Raw genomic sequence first — 22714 nt, forward strand, 5'->3', positions numbered from 1 at the left:
GAATGGACACAGTTAAAAGAGAATTAGTGAATTGGAAAATAATAGGAAGAACTCAATCAGAACACAGCCAGAGAAATAGGAATCTTAAAAGAGAAGGCAAGAATACTGAGGGCAGACTGAAAGGCTTCTACATAAGTCTAGGGGGATTGCAAAAGGAAAGAGCAGGGAGGGGAAAAGCAGAAAAACAATATCCGGAGAGAAATTTCTGATTATCTGAGATAGCGAGTGAAAAAACCATCAGCCCTGTGATTAAGAGCACACATTGAGCCAACAAGGATGAACTATAATGAATCGACATCTAGATATATTATGGTAAAACTTCAAGGAAAAAGAAGAAATCTTATAATAATTAGTTTTACTCTTCAATTGAGAAGCTTTTTGAGCAAAGCTGCAGAAAGCTGGGATAGCCACTTTCAAGAAGCCCCTCTCAGAGGCCAGAACTTTGCCAGCATGGTGGATTCCTCAGGTTGGGACTGCATAGCTAAAGCAATTGCAGAGGGGGGGGTAACATTTTTTTTTTTTTTTTTGTCTTTTTGCTATTTCTTGGGCCGCTCCCGCAGCATATGGAGGTTCCCAGGCTAGGGGTCGAATCAGAGCTGTAGTCTCCGGCCTGCGCCAGAGCCACAGCAACGCAGGATCTGAGCCGCGTCTGCAACCTACACCACAGCTCACGGCAACGCCGGATCGTTAACCCACTGAGCAAGCGCAGGGACCGAACCCGCAACCTCATGGTTCCCAGTCGGATTCGTTAACCACTGCGCCATGACGGGAACTCCATTTTTTTTTTTTTTTTTTTTTAATGTTAGTTTCCTAACATTAGGAAACTGGAATTTTAAGCATATTCTGTCACCAGTGCAAATAAAGATCAAAGGGACTCTAGAAAAATGAGAGCTGAAGATCAATTAAGCCGGAAGATGCCCTCATGGAGCTTTCAATCTAGTGGAAGTCAATGGCTTATATGCATCTTTGTCTTACCTTCCTTCACTAAAACAATACTGAGCTCAGGATAGACACTCATATAAATAGTAGAAAAATTTTTAATTGGACAGCCTTTATACATATACAAAAGGCAATTACTGTCTTTTGCTCCTGGCCAAAAATAAATAAATAAATAAAGCAAGATTAAAACAAGATTCTTTTCTATTGACTTAGCAGTATTGTTGATATTACTTAAGAAAAAAACATGTCAAAAAATTAAGTTGATTAACCAATTAATAACTCCTATATATTTGAGATTGAAGCAAGTTCTGTGTTTGAAAAAGTCCTTTCAAACAGAGTCAAAACCAGCTGACAGGAGTTCCTGTCATGGCTCAGTGGTTAATGAATCTGACTAGGAGCCATGAGGTTGTGGGTTCGATCCCTGGCTTTGCTCTGTGGATTAAAGATCCAGCTTGCCCTGAGCTGTGGTGTAGTCGCAGATGTGGCTCGGATCCCACATTGCTGTGGCTCTGGCATAGGCTGGCGGCTACAGCTCCGATTAGACCCCTAGCCTGGGAACCTCCATATGCCTCCGGTGTGGCCCCAGAAAAGACAAAAAAAAGACAAAAACAAAAAATAACAACAACAAAAAAAAAAACCAGCTGTCAGGCTTTACATAGCAAATTAATATAAACCACTATTTAACACATTGGAAACTTAAACTATACTTAGCTCTAGCTGCAAACACTGTGTGTGCCTAAATAGCTTATGTGGAAATTTAAAGACACCATCTGAACCAGGCTGACCTTGGAACAATTTGATACTTTGTCAGTTAACATCCCCCCGTCCCCTGGGAAGGGAACAGAAGAATAGCAATGCTGAATGAATGCCAAAAATGTGGTTCAGTATTGAATCTGAGGTCAAGTTCTTGATATTATTGGCATCCCTTAGCTGAAAAATCGCATTAAACCTAAGGCAATGCCACGGCAAAGAGGAGAGAAGGGAAAAACCACAGCAATCTGAACATACAACAAGGTTAAAAAGCTAGCACTAACCATATATAAAATACAATATTTAATCTTTAATCAGGACAGATAATAGTTTTGAAAATGAGGGAAAGGACATCAAGTTAAATCAGGAAAAGGTGTTACATACCATTGGAAAGGAGGAGGATTTTATCGGAAATGGATGTTCAAACAATCACTAACTAGCTCATCACTGTCATGCTAACATTACTCCAGAGTAAGAATGCAGCACACTTTAATGCACATGCCAATCACTCAGAGCTAAGGGTAGTTTATTTTACAAAGCTGGATCTAATGATTTGATCTTATTATTCCAAGTCCTACTTTAAGAACAAATAATACTTAAATATATATAACATATAATATATATGTTATAAATATCTATATGTGTGTATATATGTGTATGTGTGTGTGTGTATATGTGTGTGTGTGTTAGAGCACAGAACTTAACCTTTTCATAAGCTACTAAGGTTGTTCCAACACTGGTAAAAATCTGAGATGGAAAACTTGTCCACAGTCTTCACAACCAAAGAGCAGACGAAACAGCTGAGTATGAAAATGATTAGGATGGAGTTCCCAACGTGGCACAGTGAGCTAAGAACATGACTGGTGTCCATGAGGACACAGGTTCGATCCCCAGCCTCTCTCAGTGGGTTAAGGCTCTGGTGTTGCTGTGAGCTGTGGTGTAGCTCACAGACTTGGCTTGGATCCTGCTCTGCTGTGATTGTGGTGTAGACCAGCAGCTGTAGCAGCTCTGATTCAACCTCCAGCCTGGGAATTGGGCATGACCACTGTGACAGGCAACTGTAGTTAAGCCAGTTTCAACTGTGGCATAAGGAGAACATTAAAGTAAAGCAGCACACAAGACTTCATTTGAGTCTCCCTTTCAACTTTAAACCAAAGGAGTATTCTTAATTCCTTTTTACGTCTAGAACTGCATTAGAGAAACTTTAAAAATATTTTTTGGCCACGCCCACGGCACATGGAAGTTCCCCAGGCCAGGGACTGAACGTGTGCCACTTCAGTGACACCAGCTCCTAAACCCACCAAGCCACCAGGGAACTCCTAGAACTGCATTAGAAACCGTAAAATAGAAAAGAATTTTACAAAATGTCTGCACAAAGAAAATGCAAACTTTGGAGACTCGCATATGTAAAGCTGCATGTGTAAAGTCTTGCATATATGGACAATATGGAAACAAATATAGATGCTTGTGTATGTAAAGCAACACTCCACACCAATAAAATAATGTACTAAATAAATAGTCATCCTGAATAGGAACAGAAGTTAAAAAGTTAAACACTGGATGAGTTTCAATTTCTTGAAAGTTTCAGACAGCATATGGAAGATAGTATGTCGATTTTTTTCTAAGAGAAATTGGTGAAGGAGGCAGGGATCTCCAAGAAGGGGCTCTCCAAAGGCCGGGATGCAGGGAAGGGAACACCCTCAGGTGCAAGACGGGAGAGACGGTACAAGATATGATAAGGAAACAGAGTACAGAGGGTCTGAAAGCTCAGCAAAGGCATTCGGAATCAATGTTCTAGCCTTAGGGGGTCGCTGGTCACTTCTGAACAGGGGAGCAAGATGATGAGATCAGTGTCTATGGCCCGGCAATGCTCTCAAGCAGGGTCAGCAAACTACAGCCCACGGGGCCAGTCCAACCCTCACCTGTTTTTGTAAATAAAGTTCATTGGAACACAGCAGCACCATTCACAGATAAATACATAGATAGAATAGTGGGGCCACGGAGCCAAGATTTACTATCTGTTTCTTTTCAAAAAGAGGTTGTGAGCCTACTTTAAAATAGGAATTGAGACTGAGTTACAAAGAACATCAGTGAGGCTAACACAACAAAGAAGATGAGGAAGCAGCAAAATAGAGGAAAATGGGAAAAGTCTAAGGGACATAAATAGCATCCCCGACAAAACGTGCAACACCACCAGTAGAATCTTCTTGAAAATATTTGCAGATCAGTATATAAAAGTGAATAGCAAAGCGGAACATATGCTACTACTTAATAATGATTTTAAAAGTGAAAAAAAAAATTTAATAGGTAATGCCCAAAGCAGCTTTCAGAACTTATTATAGGACTGCTTATCTCATTCATGTTTATATACCCAATAGGTCAATATTATAGTTCCCATAAAGCAAAAATTAATGTAACCCTGACACAGAAGTGACAAAAATTCTTTGTAACCAACCTGACTATATAAAAATTTTTTGACAACAAAGCACATTATTTTACAGCTCCTCATGCTCAAATGTTGTAAAAAAGATATTTGCTAAGGACTATACTTTTTCTTGGGGTAGTTAAGTTCTGATTTATAAAAATATCATTTAAAAATTCATAATAAAAATATATCAGAACTATTGGCCATATATGATTATTTAACAGTATCGATACCATTATGTGCATTGAATCACAGAATAATTGTTGAAAAGCAAAGAATTCACCAAAGGACTCCTGCAGAGGTAGGGACTGGGGACAGCAGATAGGGCTCAAACTGGTCACCTGCCTTCAGGGATTCTGCCAAGAGCTCCCATCCCCATGACTGCCAGGATTATCTTCATCAGACCAGATCCAATCAAGTCCTTCCTGTTGACAAGATTCCAGCTCACAGTGCACCTCCCAGTTTGGCTTCAGCTTAACTGTCCAGCCTTATCTTTAGGTAACCACCCCTGGCTTTAGTTACACTGGAATACTCTTTAATCTTAACACAATAATAGCTAAAATTATTGAGTATTATCTATGCACTGTGTAAACTACTTCATAAGATTTATCTCAATTAATCATCACAGTCACCCCATAACAAAGATACTATTATCCTGACCACGTGAGCTTCAAGGACTCAGTCACACGAACTCCTTTCCAATTACACACCATATGTTTGTATAAATTTTACAAAAATAGCTTGTACTATTTATCTTAAATGGGTCTCACCAAATTGTGTAAGTTTCAGGGTACACAAAATCCAGATCTGCTCCTGATGATTATTATTCTCATTTTCTGAGTCTCAGAAAGGTTAATGAACTTGCCAAAGTACTCACTACAAGGAAGTGGTAGAGATAGCATTTGAACCTAGAAATACTTGTTTTTAGAATCAAACAACTTGATTTCAGTACTGAGGCTATACCTCTGTTCTTGTAGCTCCCATTGTCTGAAATAACCATTTCTTCTCTTCCTACCTTCATCACTAGATTCCTAGAAGGCTCCTATTCATCCTCCAAAGCCCAGCTAAAATGCTGCCTCTTCTTCACAGCTTTCCCTAACCTTTCTCAGAAAAAGAAAATAAGATAACCTATATATAATCCTCTATTTTAAACACCTATCACAGTGTGCATATGATGTGTGTGCGTATAATACAATATAATATAATCAAAAGAATACGCTTTTTTTTGGAGTCAAACTGACCCAGGTGCAAATTATGGCTCTGCTATGTATTTGTGGTACAATCTAGAGTAGAATATTTAAACTTTCAAACCCTCAAGTTTCTTATCTTTAAATGGAAGCAATAATTCTTACTACATTCATTCACTGAAACATCCAACCATCCATAATACAGCCCTTCTAGAAGTACTTAATGAGTGCCTACTACCTGCTGGGCACAGAGCACTCAGCTATGAAAAACAAGAGACATCGCCCTGCCCTCACAGGGCTTACAGTCTATCAGAGGATACAGACAAGCAAACAGATGATTAAAATGCAGAGTGAGACTCTGAGTATGGCAATTAAGACCAAGGCAGGGTGTAGAAATGTTTCTGGGGGGAAGCGCTGTGACCTAACCCAGACTTATGAGGTCAGGTAAGGACAAGGTAGATAAGCAGCAACTCAGTAAGACTCTTAAAAAGAACACAGAGCAAATATTCAAGACAGATATCTCAAGTCATTTCAATTTAATAAAATACTTCCACCCCATCCCACGCCATAATCACATGTCCCTCATCTCTTAAGCATTTGAAAACTCCTCTGAATATCAGGGAGGGAAAACTGATTTTTTTTTTACAGTAAGTGGGTCGACCAAAATGAAACCTGGTACATTGCACTGGTCAGCAGAAACCTCAAGACTAACATAACAGGCCAAATAAATAAAGATAAAACCTGCTTCTCAGAATTCTGTCACAACCATAAGGATTCCTTAACATTTGTTCTTGTTTTCTGTGCCAAAGCATTTAATGACAGAACAAGGAAATCATTTTCACATTTTTCTGGGGGCTGAACTGCTGCACAAAGTGAGAAGCAATTGCAGCTTTCAAGGGAGATGCTAATTGCAGCTTTTAAATAATTAGACTCCCTCTAAACACCCAGCACCCCCATCCCCTAGGAGTTTCTGGGTCTTTCTTAAAGGTGCTGGGAAGACACTGCCATCCAGGCTTTGCGTCCTACCTAAGGACTTAAAAGTATTTTTGTTGAGCGATTTATCCCTAGTTCCTCAAAAGTCACCATGCCTCACATTTTCAGAAGCACTGGAAAGAAGGGCCAACTTATTTAGACAAGAAACCCATAACATTGAGAAAAGCTGCATTGAACTGATAAAGGAAAAAACTCTCAACCTCCTACTTTATTCCCCATAAAATGGGAATTTCCACCTTAATTTAGACTTTCTGCCAGAGAGCCAGCAGGGGTAGGGCTTGGAGCCCTCCCTCTCACAGAGGTTCTCCAGGCAAAGATGGAGGAAAAATGGGCTGTAAGACACCTGCTAGTCATCCTTCCTGGGACAGTGAGAGGGAGGAAAATGTTGCCCTGCTGGCAGTTCTATTTATAAAGGCTTTTCTTTATAATATGACGACAAACTTAAGAAGGAGAAGGGGGAAGAGCAGCCACCACCCACACAGAGTATTACTTTAAATTTAATTATGGGAAAAATCACTATTCAGGCCAAGAGAGGGATGAAAAGGAGAAGGAGAAGGGAAGAAAAATAACAAAAACATGGAATGAAACCAAAAGCAAGCTACATAAACATGGTGGGCTAGGGGGTCAGCAGTCATTGAAAGAAAGCCCCAGCCACCCCGAGCAAAGAGGAAAACTGAGACCCAAACAAGCACAAGGTCACTTGTGTCAGGCTACCAGGGCTTCTGGTATTCGGCTATAAATGTGGATTATACAAAATCTTTCACGGTGAAATCTTCAAGATAGTCATACAATTATCTCTATCTCTGTTTCTGCAAATGGAAAGATCTGTACTCTGGTCTTAAAAAGAGGCTGACTCACAATCAGTATATGAAAATATTGACTGAACTCAATTCCTGCTGTGAAGTAAAAGACTTATCAACCTAGTTATGAAAATGTAAATACACTTCATCTTCTGTCTAATCCCAGTTGCTAGGATTTAAGACTTACTGATACGGGTGCACCCAAAACAGAATGGGATTAGAGTCAAGTTAAGGGCTGGGGTGGGCTGAGGCTATAATCTATATAAGAATCTAAAAAAACATTGATGCCGCGGGAGCGGCCCAAGAAATAGCAAAAAGACAAAAAATAAATAAATAAGTAAATAAATAATTAAAAAACATTGAAAAACATCCCTGGGGATAAATTCATATGTGCCAGAAAGGGCTGTGTGTGGATAGAGGGGGAAAAAAACTTCAAAAGAGGTGTGAGGTAGGGATGGAAGTGGTAATAAGTCCAACCAACACACACACATGCACATGCACGCCCACACATGCATGTATACATGTTGCCTCCTCACTAAAAAGTGGTTTCTAGGAGTGCCCATTGTGGCTCAGCAATAACAAACCCAGCTAGTGTCCATGAGGACATGGGTTCGATCCCTGGCCCCACTCAGTGGGTTAAGAGTCTGGCATTGCCATGAGCTGTGGTGTAGGTTGCAGGATCGGCTCAGATCTGATGATATCACTGTGGCTGTGGCGTAGGCCTGCAGTTGTAGCTCCAATTGGACCCCTAGCCTGGGAATTTCCATATGCCACAGGTGCAGCCCTAAAAAGTAAAAAGCAAAAAAAAAAAAAAAGAAAGTGGTGGTGTCTAAACTGCCATCTACGGAAGGTGCATCCCACTGGCTACTGCCCACGGGGTATGGGTTTGCTGAGAGGCACAGAGCTGCCGCACTTCTCCTCTCCCCGCCCTGCAGAGACCCCCCTCTCCAGGACGAAGGCTGAGAAAGGGTGTGAAGAACAGTGGGCATGAAGAGGTGCCAGACCGCAGCCTCCCCGGAACACAGGGCTTGCCGCTGCCTGAGTGGAGCAACGTCCCACTCCAACACCCACCGACATCGCCCTGATCTGTGGGATCCAGTTCTCCTTCCAATTTTGTCCTTGTTCTTTCAGATCAAAACTCAGATTCCCACAGACCTCAATTCCCTTTGAGGCAAACAAAATAGGTGATTAGAGTGATTCGTGGCTGGGGGTGACCCAAGGAGACTTTACCCTAACAGGGCCAACCAGTTAAAAACAGGGCTTGGGAACCCCCAGGAAGAGCTCATGGGTAAACTGTGTTTGGAGGTCTTCCATCCTATTTCTAGAAGAGTGAGAGCTGAGCTTCAACATCTTCCTGTTACCTGTCTTCCCCTCCCTACACCCCAGGCGCGTACCCAGCCTTGCTAAGTACTCTTCACGTGCCATTTAATTAATTCTGGGTCAGTTCCCTGCAGGAGGCGACACAGTCAAGGGCTTAATGGTTAGTTCTGAGAAGACACTGTTCATTCAGCACCTGCCGCGTTTAAATACTCCAGATTCATCCACACTGTTGTGTGATGAGAAAAAGCCAGGGTACCACTAAAGCCAGAGCCGATGCTGTCTGTCCTGTGACTCCGCCCCTGACTTTGCACCCCAAGTGCAGGGTGATTCGAACACTTAACTGGAAAGTAACCGAAGCCGCTTCCCTTCCTAGAGAAATCACTTTAAAAGGAATGGAGAGAGAAGAAAAAGAAGGAAGGAAGCACATCGCGTTGAAACTCGGCATTTACTTGAAGAGGGGCCGGCAGAATGGACGTGCAGAGACAGTTTCAGGCACAGAGGGAGGGCCGCGATCAGAAGGCGTCCTTGGCGCTATTCACTTTCTTGGGGGGCAGCCTGGGCTGGGAAGGCAAGGCACAATAGTTGCGCTCAGGGTTCTGAGGGCCAAGAGGTGGTGTCTGCGAACTTACGGGGATCGATCGGCTCAGGAATCTCGCGGAGGACGAGGAGAGGCCGGTGTAGGCGGGCCGCAGGGCGGGGCTGTGCGCATCGGCCTTGGCGCCCGGGGGGCTCGGCGGACCGCCCAGGGGGCTCCCACTGCTGCCGCCGCTTCTGCTGTACTGGTTGTTGTTGAGCTCAGGGTAATTTCTGCCGGGCGGCTGGGAGCTGCCATTCAAGAGGTTGCTGAACGGGCTGGCGACGAAACCCACCTTCGAGGCTGCGGCGGGCTTTTTGTTGTCTGCATCCTCTGCGGCGGCGGCGTTCAAGTTCCCTAGAGAACTGGCTAGCCGGGAGTTTATGGAAAAGCTGAATGAAAAACACGGGGGGGGGGGGACACAGACAACCGTGTGTACTCACGCACAGGTCACGTTTCTAACACACACCATCACGACACTGGGGGATGTGATGAAGGCACTGCTGCTTAATGCACACGGTGACAGAATGGCTCGTCTGTCGCTCTTGGTGAGAGTGTACTATGTGGCCTTTAGTGACACATGGTAACTTCCACTGTCAAAAGTAGTTAGTTAGGACCCCGAGAAGCTGGCGAAAACACTTTGACCAGAGCTCCGGAGACAGACTACATGGGGTTCTATCTGCGCAGTAAATGAGATGGACAGTGTAAAGGGTGAGCAGGAAGGGGACTTGGGTCCAGGATTGAAGGTCTCTATACTCAGTCATGTGACTACATCCAACGTCGCTCCCCGTTTTAGTTCTGCCCACACACACCAGCCGAGAAATGACAATATCATGTGTTAGTAGAATGTGCCCTTGAACGCCCTCTTCTGGATCACGTTAGGCAAGCTATGGGGTGTCGTCCAGCACTCCCTCCACAGCCTTGTCCCCCACAACCCAAGACAGGATCAGAAGCCTGGAGTGTCACAGAGCCCTTCTGGTTTCTTCCTCCCCGATCCCCGCCCCCCCCTTCCCTCCTCTGAGCCAGGCTCATTTCCCCCCTGCTTCCCCCCTGCCAGTGCCTCAGGAGGAGAGAAAATTTACCTTCTTACAGCGGCGGCGCCTGAGGACAGAGATCCTCTGTTTATCCTTTTGGCTGTCACTGAAGGGGACAAAGCCACTTTTGAGGTCTTCAAAGTAGATGCAGATCCTTGTGGGGAGGAACTCAATCTTTGTGGAGAAAAATGGGCAAAGTGTCACACAAAAGCTGTGTTATCTTAGCATTTAGCGATTGACTGCGACATAAACTCATAGGTGTTGAAGAGATCACGCAGGTGCTAATAACAGTGACTACAGCCACAGCCAGTACTCACGCAGCCCTCGCCCCATGCAGGGTGCCCATCTAAGAGCCTTTCAGGCCTTACCTCGCCCCATCCTCACAACAACCCCACCAGACAGCAAAGACTGCAGTACAAGACCCCGCTTTGCAAGTGAGGAAACAGAGGCACGAAGGAAAAGCTCCTTGTCCAAGGTCACCCGGTCAGCGGGAGGCAGAGCTGGGATTCAAAGCCAGGTTCAAAGTCCTACGGGGCCCCACGATCCTGCCCCCCTTGGTCACATCCCCTCCTTGCCACCGGCATTCATTCCTCCCAAGTCCTTAGATTCTACTTCTTCGAATTTTAATTCTCCTTTCCACTCTGCAACTGCCCTAGGGGAAGCCATCATTATTTCTTATCCTAGTAGCACCTTTTAATCTTATTCCTTAAAACTCACATTCTGAATGGCCTCCAGCAAAATCCAAAATCATGTCACTTCCCTGTTTAAATCATTTCATCTTTCTTCAGTGCCCAGAAAGCCTAAACTTCTTGGTTTGGCTTATAAAACCTGCCAAAACCTGGCATTTGCCAGTTCTCCACACTTTCCCTCTGTACACCTCTACCCCACCTACACAAAATGCCCTGAGCTCCCTGGATGGGCAGCATCCACACCTTGGTCCAGTCCGCATACACTGTTTCCTGCCGAGGCCTCTTCTCCTGGCCTCACCTCCCTCTCCACTGTCCTCTTGCACCTCCATCTGTCTCACTCCTATTGCTTATCCTTTAATGGTCCAGTCTGCTGTCACCCCTTATGGCGGAGGCTTCACTGAACTCCCATTTGGAGTAAGCATTCAGTTTCATCATATATTCTCACGGTAAATCACAGCTCTTGCAGCACGTTTCACTGCCTGATACTTGTCTCCTTCCTTTGAGGTAATAAGCTCCATGAGGAGGAAAGAAGTGTCCCTCATTTCAATTCCCAGGGACTAGCACAGTGCCTGACCCAGAGCAGGTGTTCAAGAAATGTTTGCTGAGCAGACAAAAAGGGAAAACGGACTCAAGTCTGGACAGCCGGGGCCCAGTCATGGTTTTGGTGCCAAATCTGTCTTGTCTGGGACAAACCATTTAATGTAGCTGGACTTTGTTTTCCTATCTGCTATCCACTTATTTTCCTGAGGACTCTTTCCTCCATCATCTTCCCTCTAAAGAGCAGCTGACAACATGGTCTACCTCCAAAATAAGAACGGGAAAAGCTGCACAATCAAGGAAGCAGCTCGAGCTTCTGGGGAAGTCTGGGTCGTTTCAGAGTTGCTCCCACTAAGTAAGCTGAAAGCCAAGAGCTGATTCAGAACAGAGCCGAAGAGGGAATCAGCTTTGTTCTCCCCTCTGTGGATAACAGTTGGGGTCAAGCGTTTCCACTGCCCACTGCCCTCACCAAGCGCTACACTGGACCCTGGTATCACTGGTTCCCTGAGACCACCAGGCAGCACTCAGGGGACATGTTTTTCCAGAGAAAAAAAACACCAATGTTTCCACCAATGGAGAATAGGAAAGGAAATAAAACTAGAAAAATCAAGGACAGGAACAAACACATGCAAAAAGCAGCAGAAAAGAAGTCAGCAGAAATGCTCAAAATTCAAGGCAAAATCCATCACTGGCTTAGAGGCATGTTGCAGAGCCACTACAGTTTATTAGAGACCCCACAACATGCCGGGCACACAGAGCACGCTGGCATCGCTCCCACAGCCGCACGGCCCTGAGGGCACCTCAGGAAAATAAAACTCTTTTTCATGGTGAGCATTAAATAGGAATCAGATTGTAACAATCTGGAACAGAAAGCAAAGAATTTTCAAAGTGAAAAGCTGTGTGCCATTTATGTCCACGGGCTTAAGGGCTGGGAAATGTACCTAAAAGGTAGCGTCTGTTTAGAAACTACTGGAAATTCACCCTCGTTGACAGTACCTGGAAGGCTGGGATGCTGCTCTTGGATGCCCTTTCATGTCGTCCAACCTACAGAAATCAAAGACAAATGGTCACACATCACCAGGGTTACACATGCAAGCCAAGACCAAAGGCCACATCATCTGGAGTCAGCCCAGCAAAAATATTAAATGGACAAGAGGGATAAACCCTGCAAATGGGTGTTAGTATTTATTGACTTTATAAAATAAATCCTAGAACTAGCAGGAAATCTATTTTATTTAGTCATTTTGTTTCATCTGGAATTTTATTTACAGCAAAATGCTTTTTAATCAGAAGGTGGGCTTGCATGTACTCAAGGTAAAAAATGTCTGACGATGGTGCCGTGAGGCTGTTAAGAAAAACTAAATTTCAGGAGTTCTGTCATGGCTCAGCAAAAACGAATTTGACTAGGATCCATGAGGACACAGGTTCAATCCCCGGCCTCGCTCAGTGGGTTAGGGATCCGGCATTGCCATGAGCTGTGGTGTAGGTCACAGTTATGGCTTGGAGCTGCAGCTCCAACTTGACCCCTAGCCTGGGAAACTCCAAAGCCTGCAGAGGCAGCCCTAAAAAGACAAAAAGGAAAAGAAGAACTAAATTTCAAAAAATGAGAAAGTTTCTGAGGAGAAAAAGAAGAGAAAAACACTATATTGGAACAAGCCTTCTAAAGTTTGTGTAGTGGACATTCTCACACTTCTGCCTTTTTATTTGCCAAGTTCTACTCCAACTAATCCCTTCCTCCCACTTACGATTTCTTAAAAGTCAAATATAAAGCTGTTTGAAATTAATTTTAATCAATATAAAGCAAGTTTTCAGAGTTTCAAGGGAAAAAATGGTGAATAAAAAAGATCGGTGATATAAATTGATCTTGAAGAAACTTCCACTGACTTAAGACAATATATGCAGTGAAAAGGGCATGGACTTTGAACAGTACTGGGTTTGACTACCAGCTGGGGAGGGATTTAACCCCTCAAATCTCAAGTAACCAATATAAACTTGGGTAACGGGGCATACCGTTTGTGTTAATTCAGTTAATCCTCATGTCGCAACTAGGCACCCACAAGGCTCCTGGCCCATAGCAGCTGCTCAGTAAACGGTACATTTCCTCAGCCTCCTAGTGGTAGCTGGTGATTATTACCAAGTACCAAGTTTGCTATCCCGTCTCCCCATCTTTTTTTTTTTTTTTTTTTGTCTTTTTGCCATTTCTTGGGCCACTCCCGCAGCATATGGAGGTTCCCAGGCTAGGGGTCGAATCGGAGCTGGAGATGCCGGCCTACGCCAGAGCCACAGCAACGCGGGATCCGAGCCGCGTCTGCAACCTACACCACAGCTCACAGCAACGCCGGATCCTTAACCCACTGAGCAAGGGCAGGGATCGAACCCGCAACCTCATGGTTCCTAGTCGGATTCGTTAACCACTGCGCCACGACGGGAACTCCCCGTCTCCCCATCTTACTACAGAAAACAATGACCTCGATTTTGAGCTATAGGAATTTTTTATTTTTCAGGAAACCAGTACTCAAAGCATAGGTAATGGTGGGACCCTATCCAATCTGACTTGAGTGTTGTAATTCCTCAAGGTAATATGTGAAAGCTGAATTCCCAGTGAGTAGTCTGTTTGGAGATTTACCCTCCTAGCAAAACCTCCCTCTTGCTATGCACTTCTCTCAGGTAAAGGTCAAAGGAAAGTAACCATTTCCCATTACATTCATCCATGGACTTGCTGCCCCTTACGTTATAATAAACAATCTTGATAGTTACAGTTTTTTGGTTACATGCATTGATTCTGAAGGCTTTTTTTTTTTTAACCTAATCTGAATTTCAAAGGTTGTGGTCAGAAGTTAAGTCCTATCAATGGACTCCGATGAGTAATTTCAGACCTTCAAATCAAGACGGTTTTACTTCACAAGCACAGAGAAGAATTCCTTATTCAGTTCTCAAAAACAGAAAATCAGGCTCAGAAGTTAAGCTGTACCAAAGCTTGGCATGCCATGTTTTTCAACACACTGTAGATGAAATACGAAAGCCGTGGCACATCAGCGAGGCTGCCCACAGAGAGGAAACCCACTCCCGGGGAAGAGGGGCATTCCACATGGGATTTCCAGCAGTCCTAGAGACGACCAGCTGCTTAGCGGTTTCAGGAGGAAGCCCAGACAATCAAGATGCAGCCGCTCCTTTCAATAAGCCTCTCAGATGTAGCTACCCTCCCAACAGCGATGAAGTAATAAATAACCCAAAATAGTAATAAACAAAAGAACCAGAGGTAAACATGGAACTTGTGGAATAATATTCAAAAGAGAGGGCTAAATGTTCTATTCATTAATGGAGGTACCACGTAAATTTGAAAGTTTACAATGACCTACCGAAAGGCACAGGGCGGTGAGGAGCGTGGCTGTCTCTGACTTTTTAAGGCACGTAGTTTGTCTCCCTGGGTGATATTATTTTTCATTTCCACATCTTCATCCTCTTCTAAATTATTCTGGAAAAAAATGTATGTTCCACAGAAAGGTCATCATGAATAATTCTACTTTATATAGATTTCTTAACAGCTTATGGATGCTCTCTATATAGGGATATATATTTTACATAGATTTGTCTTAACTAGCTTTAATGCACTATGAATTCAGCATTGGCCACAGATATACTAAAGAAACATTGAACTAATCATCAGTTAAATATACTGATCAAATTCCAAATCAAAGCAGCATGGGTATGGATGAGGTAGAATTTGAAAAGAGCTTTTGTTGGGAGTTCCCACTGTGGCACAGTGGGTTAAGAACTTGACTGCAGTGGCTCATGTCACTGTGGAGGTGTGGGTTCAATCCCTGGCCCAGTGCAGTGGGTTAAAAGATTCAGCATTGCTACAGCTGCAGTCACTGGTGCAGCTTGGATTCAGTCCCTAGCCCAAGAACTTCCATATGCCACAGGTACAACCAAATAAATAAATAAAGCGAGCTTTGTTAATGGACCACAACCACAGAGACTTTCCTGCAGAAAAAAATCGTGCTTTGGAATACAGCTTAGATATAGATAGCTAATATCAAACATATTTCTAGAAACTACCAGAATCCATCACTGCAAATTCCATAACTTGTTTACAAAAGTGAAAGATAAAAACAATTTAGGATATCTATACAGTAACTTATTAACATCATTTAACACTAGTAAAAGCACTCAAGATTTTCCAAAAGGAGTTAAAATCTTAGATTGAGAAAGAGTTTCCTGCTGAAATACATCTTCTAGCTGGATTATATACAGACCACCCTAGGTCTTTTTGCATATGCCAGCTCACATTTAAGTCTCACAACCCATGGAGCAAGAGTGGGGAGGGCACTGTCACCCTTAAGTTAAAGATGAAAAAAAGGAGGTGCTTGTGGAAGTTAAGAATATTGCCCAAGCTCCCCTAAACTCTTCATGACAGACGTGGCTCAGATCCTACATTGCTGTGGCTGTGGTACATGCCGGCAGCTGCAGCTCCGATTCAACCTCTAACCTGGAAGCCTTCATATGCTATGGGTGCAGCCCTCAAAAAACAAAATAAAAATTAAAAAATAAAGGCTAGGCTTGCAAGCAGGATGGTACACCTGAGAGGTTGTACCTAGCATCACCTAGCATTCAACATCCTGGTTTGGGAGTAACTACTTTTGCCTGATGGAAAGACAGCACATAGGCAGAGTCTCCAGAATATGAGGAAGGATCAAGAAATATATAAGCCTTCATAAGATAGGCAAGGAAATCTTCTTGAAGGACCTAACAGGGCCCTCACCCCCAATCAGTTTCATTGTCTGATGGGTGTCTTTGGAAAAGCCAGAGAAGCTTGTTTGTCCAGTCAACGAGGAAGAGCCAGCTCTGTGTTCTCACTCTGAACTGCCTGCAAGATCCTAAGGAAAAGCGATTTTCAACCTGAAATTCCAATATTCAACCTATCAATCAAGGGTAAATGTAGAACAAATGTACAAAAAATCTACCTCCCACACAATCTTTCTGAGAAAATTATTATAGGTTGTGCTCCAGGAAAAGGAACAGAGACAACATGAGATCTAGGAAAACTAGAGATCCAACTGAAAAGTGTGAAGAGAAGGCCTCGGGTCACAATTCTGTCTTTGGGCGAGAAAACAATCAGTCCAGGATGGAAGGCAGAAGTGTCTTCAGGGAAGGAAAAAAAAAAAAAAAAAAAAAAAAAAAGGACTAAGTCGTTTTTTAACAGCTGTGTTGAGATTTTGAAAAAATTTAAATTGCTTGGCACAGGAGTTCCCATGTGGTGCAGCGGGGTTCAGAACCTGGCATTGTCTCTGCAGTGGCTTGGGTCACTGCTGTGGCTCTGGTTAGAACCCTGGCCTTGGAATTTCCACATGCCACGGGCACAGCCAAAAAAAAAAAAAATGGGTTGGCACAATTGGGGGAGGAGGAGAATAGCATTACCTTTTCCCAAATATACAGAAAACTAAATACATTAAGAAGGTAATTAACTCGGGGGGGGGCAAAACAGAGGTTCAAAACAAAGAAAACAGTCATAAAGAACTACGGAGCTCAGCGGGGAGCGACACGTACATAGCAGTAATGGGCACATCACCAGATTTAACCAAAAATTACAATCTAGCAGCATCGGGAAGCAGGGACAACAAAGCAGGAGAACTAATTCTGTTGGCCATAACCAGGAGGCAACAGAAAAAGGTCCAAAATTGATAAAAATTTAAAAATGGCATTATAAGCAGGATATTTAGAAATATGGCAGTGAAAATATTAGTATAATTTGCTGGAAGTTTCCCCCCTTGGAGAGTAGGTCTGGGGATACAGAACAGGGGGGAGGGGGGGGATCTGATTTCTTTTTCATCAGAATTCAATACTTTCGATAATTCTAAAGCTGTGGCCATGTATTATCTTAAAATACAAAAATACACTTTAAAATATACAGAAAGGCTATGGATATATTTATGTATAACTGGGTCGCTTTGCTGTACAGCAGAAATTGGCACAACATTGTAAATCAACTATACTTTAATAAAAATAAATAAAATATACAGTTAAAGAAAGGAACAGTATATTTTATATTTAGTTATCTTTACATGTGTTTAGCTCTCCCACTTTATTGTAAATCTTAAAGGTGAAAACTTTTTAAATTGCAATACATTTCAAACACAGAAAATAACAACAATGATGTAACAGATGGTACCTAACCACCCTGAATTAATTTTTTTTTTCCTCAAGCTCCTCAAAGAGTTATGTACACTAGCTTTCAAAGAAAAAGAAAACATTACATATTAAGTCCCAGCTCTTAACCTCTGGAGATGGAAACCATGTCTTTTCTAAAGGAAAAAATTGTGTATATATATAAATATAGACATATATATATATAATCATATAATACTTGTTTGTCATAGGTAGTAACAAGCTACAAAAAAGAGATTAAAAAAATTAAAGCCACCCTCATCTTAAGCATCAAAAGCAAACACATTCACATTCTGTCATACAGTCATCCAGACTTTTCCCGGTGCTGTGCATACCCCATCGACACATTTCTTCCTCACAAAAAGAGGTTGAATTACACACCCTGCTTTGCAACTTTTTCATTTTAAATGCACCGTGTAAGTGTTTCAGGGTAAATTTTAAAAACCCTCTATATTAATGTTCCTTATGGCCCCAGAGAGTTTCATTTGCTCGATGTATCAAATTTTATATCTTTTACCCTAGGTCAGGCCGTTTTCTGTCTTTCATCACTATAAACAGTTCCAGCAAACATCCTTCTATAAACACATGGTTTTTAACACTGTCCTCTTACTACTGCCTTAAGATAAATGCATAGAAGTGGAATTGCTGGATTAAAGCCTCCTGCTACACATTCTCAAACATCCCTCAAGAAAGGCTACACCATTTTAAACCCCAACTAGCAAGGTTTAAGAGATTTTCTAATCCCTAAACTCTTGCTAATACCACATACCTTTCTTTAATCTCATACAACTTGATACGCATAAGTAGCATCTGTGTTTCTTTCATTTCTAGGGAAGTAGAAAAATTTTTTTATATTTACCAGCCATAAGAGCTACCATCTTGTCGTATTTGCATACACGGAATTTTCACGTTGGTTTTTTTTAAGAGTTCTTTACATTTAAAAATACCCTCATTTGGAAGATCCCATCATGAACCCGACTAGCATCCATGAGGACTCGGGTTCAATCCCTGGTCTTGCTCAGTGGGTTAAGGATCCAGTGTTGCCATGAGCTGTGGTGTAGGTTGCAGACGTGGCCCGGATCCCACGTTGCTGTGGCTGTGGTGTAGGCCAGCGGCTACCGCTCCGATTAGACCCCTAGCCTGGGAACCTCCATATGCCTTAGGTGTGGCCCTAAAAAGACAAAAATAAAAATACCCTCATTTGAATGTGTGGCAAATACTTCCTCCCAGTTGACTGCTGTGAGGAGAATGAATTAGAGAACAAGGCTGGGGTAGGAGGCGAATCAGTGGCCCAGTAGGAGATGACGGACTGGAGGAGGGCAGGACAAACAGGACCTGGGGAAGGAGTTGGGAGAAGAAAAGACCTGGACCTGCAGTCCAGGTCTGGAAAAATCTACTAAAATATAAATCATGTTATTTTTATTTTTTTATTTTTTTTTGCTCTCAATTTTTCTCGTTTTATTTCTGTGGCTATTTTAAGAAGTTTTGGCCACTCTTAGGACTAAGAATATAAAACAAATGAGCTATAAAATTCTCAGTAGCTGATTAAAAACCTTCAAATTCTTAACAAAAATAGTTATGTACAATGGTATTCAAAACACATTTAAATTAAATACAAAACTTAGAAACAAAAAGGTTTACAGAGGAGGACTCTGGCCTCCTGGAATCCTGAAAGTGACACCAGACAGGACTATAACTCAGCCCTGTATTTATTTGGGTGCCTATAACATAGACTAGGTCAGGAGCGCCTGCATGGGAGAAAGTATGTTAGAAACTACAGCTCCATTTGTCGTGAGGCATTAACCAATCCCAAGAATGGGTGGGCCTGGGACAGTCTGAAGACACTGCTCATCAAGTACCATTAGACCTCACTCTTTGTACAAAATTCACTCCTCAGAATGACTAATGAACAAAGTCACACATGATCAACGCCTCGAGTCTAACCCAGGCCCTGCTGTGCCTCAGCCTCCAGCCCCTCTCCCCAGAGCCCCAGCTCAGCCCCTCGCTTGCTCTAGCTGCTCAGGGGAGTAGCAGATTCCCAGAAACAAAGCCACGTGGTGACAGTGAAAAAGCCTCCTCCAGGGAAGAGGCTAACATCTTGGCTCCCCCTAAGGGGAGGGGCTCTGCTCTCCGACTCCCTGTCGCCCTCTGGAGGCTCTGAGCATGAGCGCTCTTTCTCTTGGATACCAGCCTGCCCTACGCAAAGACAGGAAAATGAGAGCCAACTAAAACACATAAAGAAGGAGCATTTTACTGTTGGTATTTTTGTCTTTTAACTTTTTAGGGCTGCACTCGTAGCACATGAAGGTTTCCCAGGCTAGGGGTCGAGTCAGAGCCGCAGCTGCCGGCCTACACCACAGCCACAGCAAGGAGGGATCCGAACCGGGTCTTAACACCACAGCTCATGGCTATGCAGGATCCTCAACCCACTGAATGAGGCCAAGGATCGAACCCACATCCTCATGGATACTATTGGGTTCCTAACCCTCTGAGCCACAAAGGACACTCCCAAGAAGGAGCATTTGTAAAAATATACTTATTTACAAATGACAGTCTAGCTAAAGAACAAACAATGGCATAAAATATGAAGATTTATTTTATTCCGCCAGCTGTCTTCTACATACAGACAAGATGAAAACCCAAATCAAATAAATTAGATTGCCCATAGATTTCCATTGGATAAAGTAATTAATGAGCAGCGCATTAATAAAACGGCGACCGAGTAAGCCACTAAGGAGGCCATCGTGTACACCATTAAGAAAAGATCTATTAGATGAAATACAGCACACTAGGGAATAAAGATGGAAGAGTTATAAAAGAAAAATGACATAAATGGAGAGTTCGAAATAGAAACAAGTAAAAATAGAAGGTTAAGGACTGAAAGAAACAGATGAAAATGGAATCTTGAGCAGATGTAAGTGACTTGGCGAGGAAAAATGACTGGGTCATCTCTGAAATTCTTTTCCCATCTCAGATGTTACACCTACATGATGTAAGGGAAAGAGGTCGTCTTCATAATAAGCTGCTTCCGATCAATGGAAAGTTTGGATGTATCAGAGCCCCCCCCCCCCAAATCTGACTCCTCCCTGCCTTCGGTTCAGACCTTCACCACTTGGACTTCTGAGTCATGACCAACTCCCTGGCCGTCCACCCCTGGCCACACAGCAGTGCCCCTTCCACACCACAGCCAGGGTGAGCTCCCCAAACCATGACGCTGCCTACTGGCAACCCCCTGACTCAGCCTCTGGCGGATCCCAGCAGCACTCAGATTAGAACTGGAATGCCTTAGTGGGCCTAAGAGCGGAAAGAAAGGTGCTTAAAAGTAGGGCCTTAGAGATTTCATTTGTACTTCATATTTTTTCTAAGATGTACCTTGCTCATGGGCAAAGGAGCTTATAAATCAGAGTAACTCAATAATGTAATGAAATACCACATTCTTTTTTTTTTTTTTTTTTTTTTTTTTGTTGTTGTTGTTGCTGCTGTTTCTTGGGCCGCTCCCGCAGCATATGGAGGTTCCCAGGCTAGGGGTCCAATCGGAGCTGTAGCCACCGGCCTACGCCAGAGCCACAGCAACGCGGGATCCGAGCCGCGTCTGCAACCTACACCACAGCTCATGGCAACGCCGGATCGTTAACCCACTGAGCAAGGGCAGGGACCAAACCCGCAACCTCATGGTTCCTAGTCGGATTCGTTAACCACTGCGCCACGACGGGAACTCCTGAAATACCACATTCTTATTTACTTGGCCATCGATTTATGTGAACATGGTTAAACATCAGTAGCACCTGTGCCTAAGAGCACAAACTGATTGGTGTGCTAATAGTGGACTATCGCCCTAGAGGAGGAAGAGGCAAGACCAGAAACAGGAGTTTACAGAGTATCTGTTGCAGTGGTTTACAAACCCGACTAGGAACCATGAGGTCGCAGGTTTGATCCCTGGCCTTGCTCAGTGGGTTGAGGATCCGGCGTTGCCGTGAGCTGTGGTGTAGGTCGCAGATGCGGCTTGGATCTGGCATTGCTGTGGCTCTGGCAAAGGCCAACGGCTACAGCTCCGATTAGACCCCTAGCCTGGGAACCTCCATATGCCACAGGTGCGGCCTTAAAAGGACAAAAGACCAAAAAAAAAAAAAAAGACCAGAAACAATCGCAACTCCAGGAGAAATGTCTTAGGACATTTAAGGTTGTGGTCAATACGACCGTGTGTCATGTCCTAGAGCCACACAGAGGACCCCAGGGAGGGGCAGTGGGCACAATGGGAGGCAGCAGGGTATGGGCTGACGCTGGAGCCAGAGTGCCTGGGTTCAAATGACAGTTTCCCTGTGCACTCTCAGATCTGGAGTACCTACAACCTGCCCTCTTCTAAGCAGTTTATATGGATTGATTTTGTGTGGGTTTTGTTTGTTTGTCTGTTTGTTTATTTTTGCTTTTTAGGGCTGCCCCTGTGGCACATGGAAGTTCCCAGGCTAGGGGTCAAACTGGAACTGCAGCTGCCAGCCTACATCACAGCCGCAGCAACACCAGATCCTTAACCCAGTGAGCAAGGCCAGGGATCAAACCCACATCCTCATGGATACTAGTCATGTTCTTAACCCACTGACCCATAGCAGGAACTCCAACATGGGTTAATTATTAATCCTTACAACAGCTATATGAGATGGGCACCTTTATTAGGCCAGTTATTTCATAAACGACATAAGTGAAGCCAAGGATGTTAAGCCCTCTGCTCCAGATCCACAAGTGCACAGGGGAGCTGTCATTTGAACCCAGGCACTCTGGCTCCAGCATCAGCCCATACCCTGCTGCCTCCCACTGTGCCCACTGTCCCTCCCCGGGTCCTCTGACTGGATCTAGGACATGACACACAATCATACTGACCACGACCTTAGCCAGTCTGTCCTAAGACGGATCTTGCGGAATTGCTATTTAGTTGGTGATGGCGCCCTGTGAGCTCCTCATTTAACTCCTTAACTATCTGGACTTTAAATAACGTGCTTTAATCCCATCTTCTTAAAGCCATTGTTTATAACCCCAATACAGAGGGGACCCTAGGCCGCTGCACGTCACAATGAGCACTTATTGCTTGGTACTATTTTGGATCTGAGCATATGCTCCTCTCGGATAGCTTGGATTATTACCAATTTCATGTCTGTATTCTTGTTCGTTTTCTGTGAAACTGTCAGCCTTCAGTCATTCAAGTAATATTTACGAGGCCCTGTGGGCTAGGAACAGACTTAGGACAAGGCCAGATGGAAGCCTGCATCCTTAGAAAGCGCATCGCTGGCAGGGAAGGCTCGGTGGGGA

The 22714-nt window shown here is 43.6% G+C and overlaps 1 protein-coding gene across 25 annotated transcripts in view; it reads right to left on the reverse strand.

Moving 5' to 3' along the window:
* The window catches only part of CDC14A (cell division cycle 14A), a 169405-nt gene that overhangs the window by 12018 nt on the left and 134673 nt on the right, over positions 1 to 22714 (reverse strand). For 14 of the 25 annotated variants that reach the window (XM_085023854.1, XM_085023853.1, XM_085023858.1 and 11 more), the window contains 4 exons: positions 14608 to 14723; positions 12245 to 12292; positions 10071 to 10196; positions 9044 to 9380 (listed from right to left, as the gene is read on the reverse strand). In XM_085023854.1, coding sequence (XP_084879980.1) covers positions 9044 to 9380; positions 10071 to 10196; positions 12245 to 12292; positions 14608 to 14723 — 627 coding nt within the window. Of the gene's footprint in view, positions 1 to 8842; positions 9668 to 10070; positions 10197 to 12244; positions 12293 to 14607; positions 14724 to 18829; positions 19763 to 22714 lie in introns of those variants that run through there. The other 11 variants (XR_014844657.1, XR_014844658.1, XR_002343573.2 and 8 more) reach the window with 4 other exon arrangements.

This window comes from Sus scrofa, chromosome 4 (assembly GCF_054392235.1).
Source record: "Sus scrofa isolate SSC_HxYL_T2T_F1_AM1 chromosome 4, Sscrofa_HxYL_maternal_Yorkshire_Landrace_v2.0, whole genome shotgun sequence".
Classification (NCBI taxonomy): Eukaryota; Metazoa; Chordata; class Mammalia; order Artiodactyla; family Suidae; genus Sus; species Sus scrofa.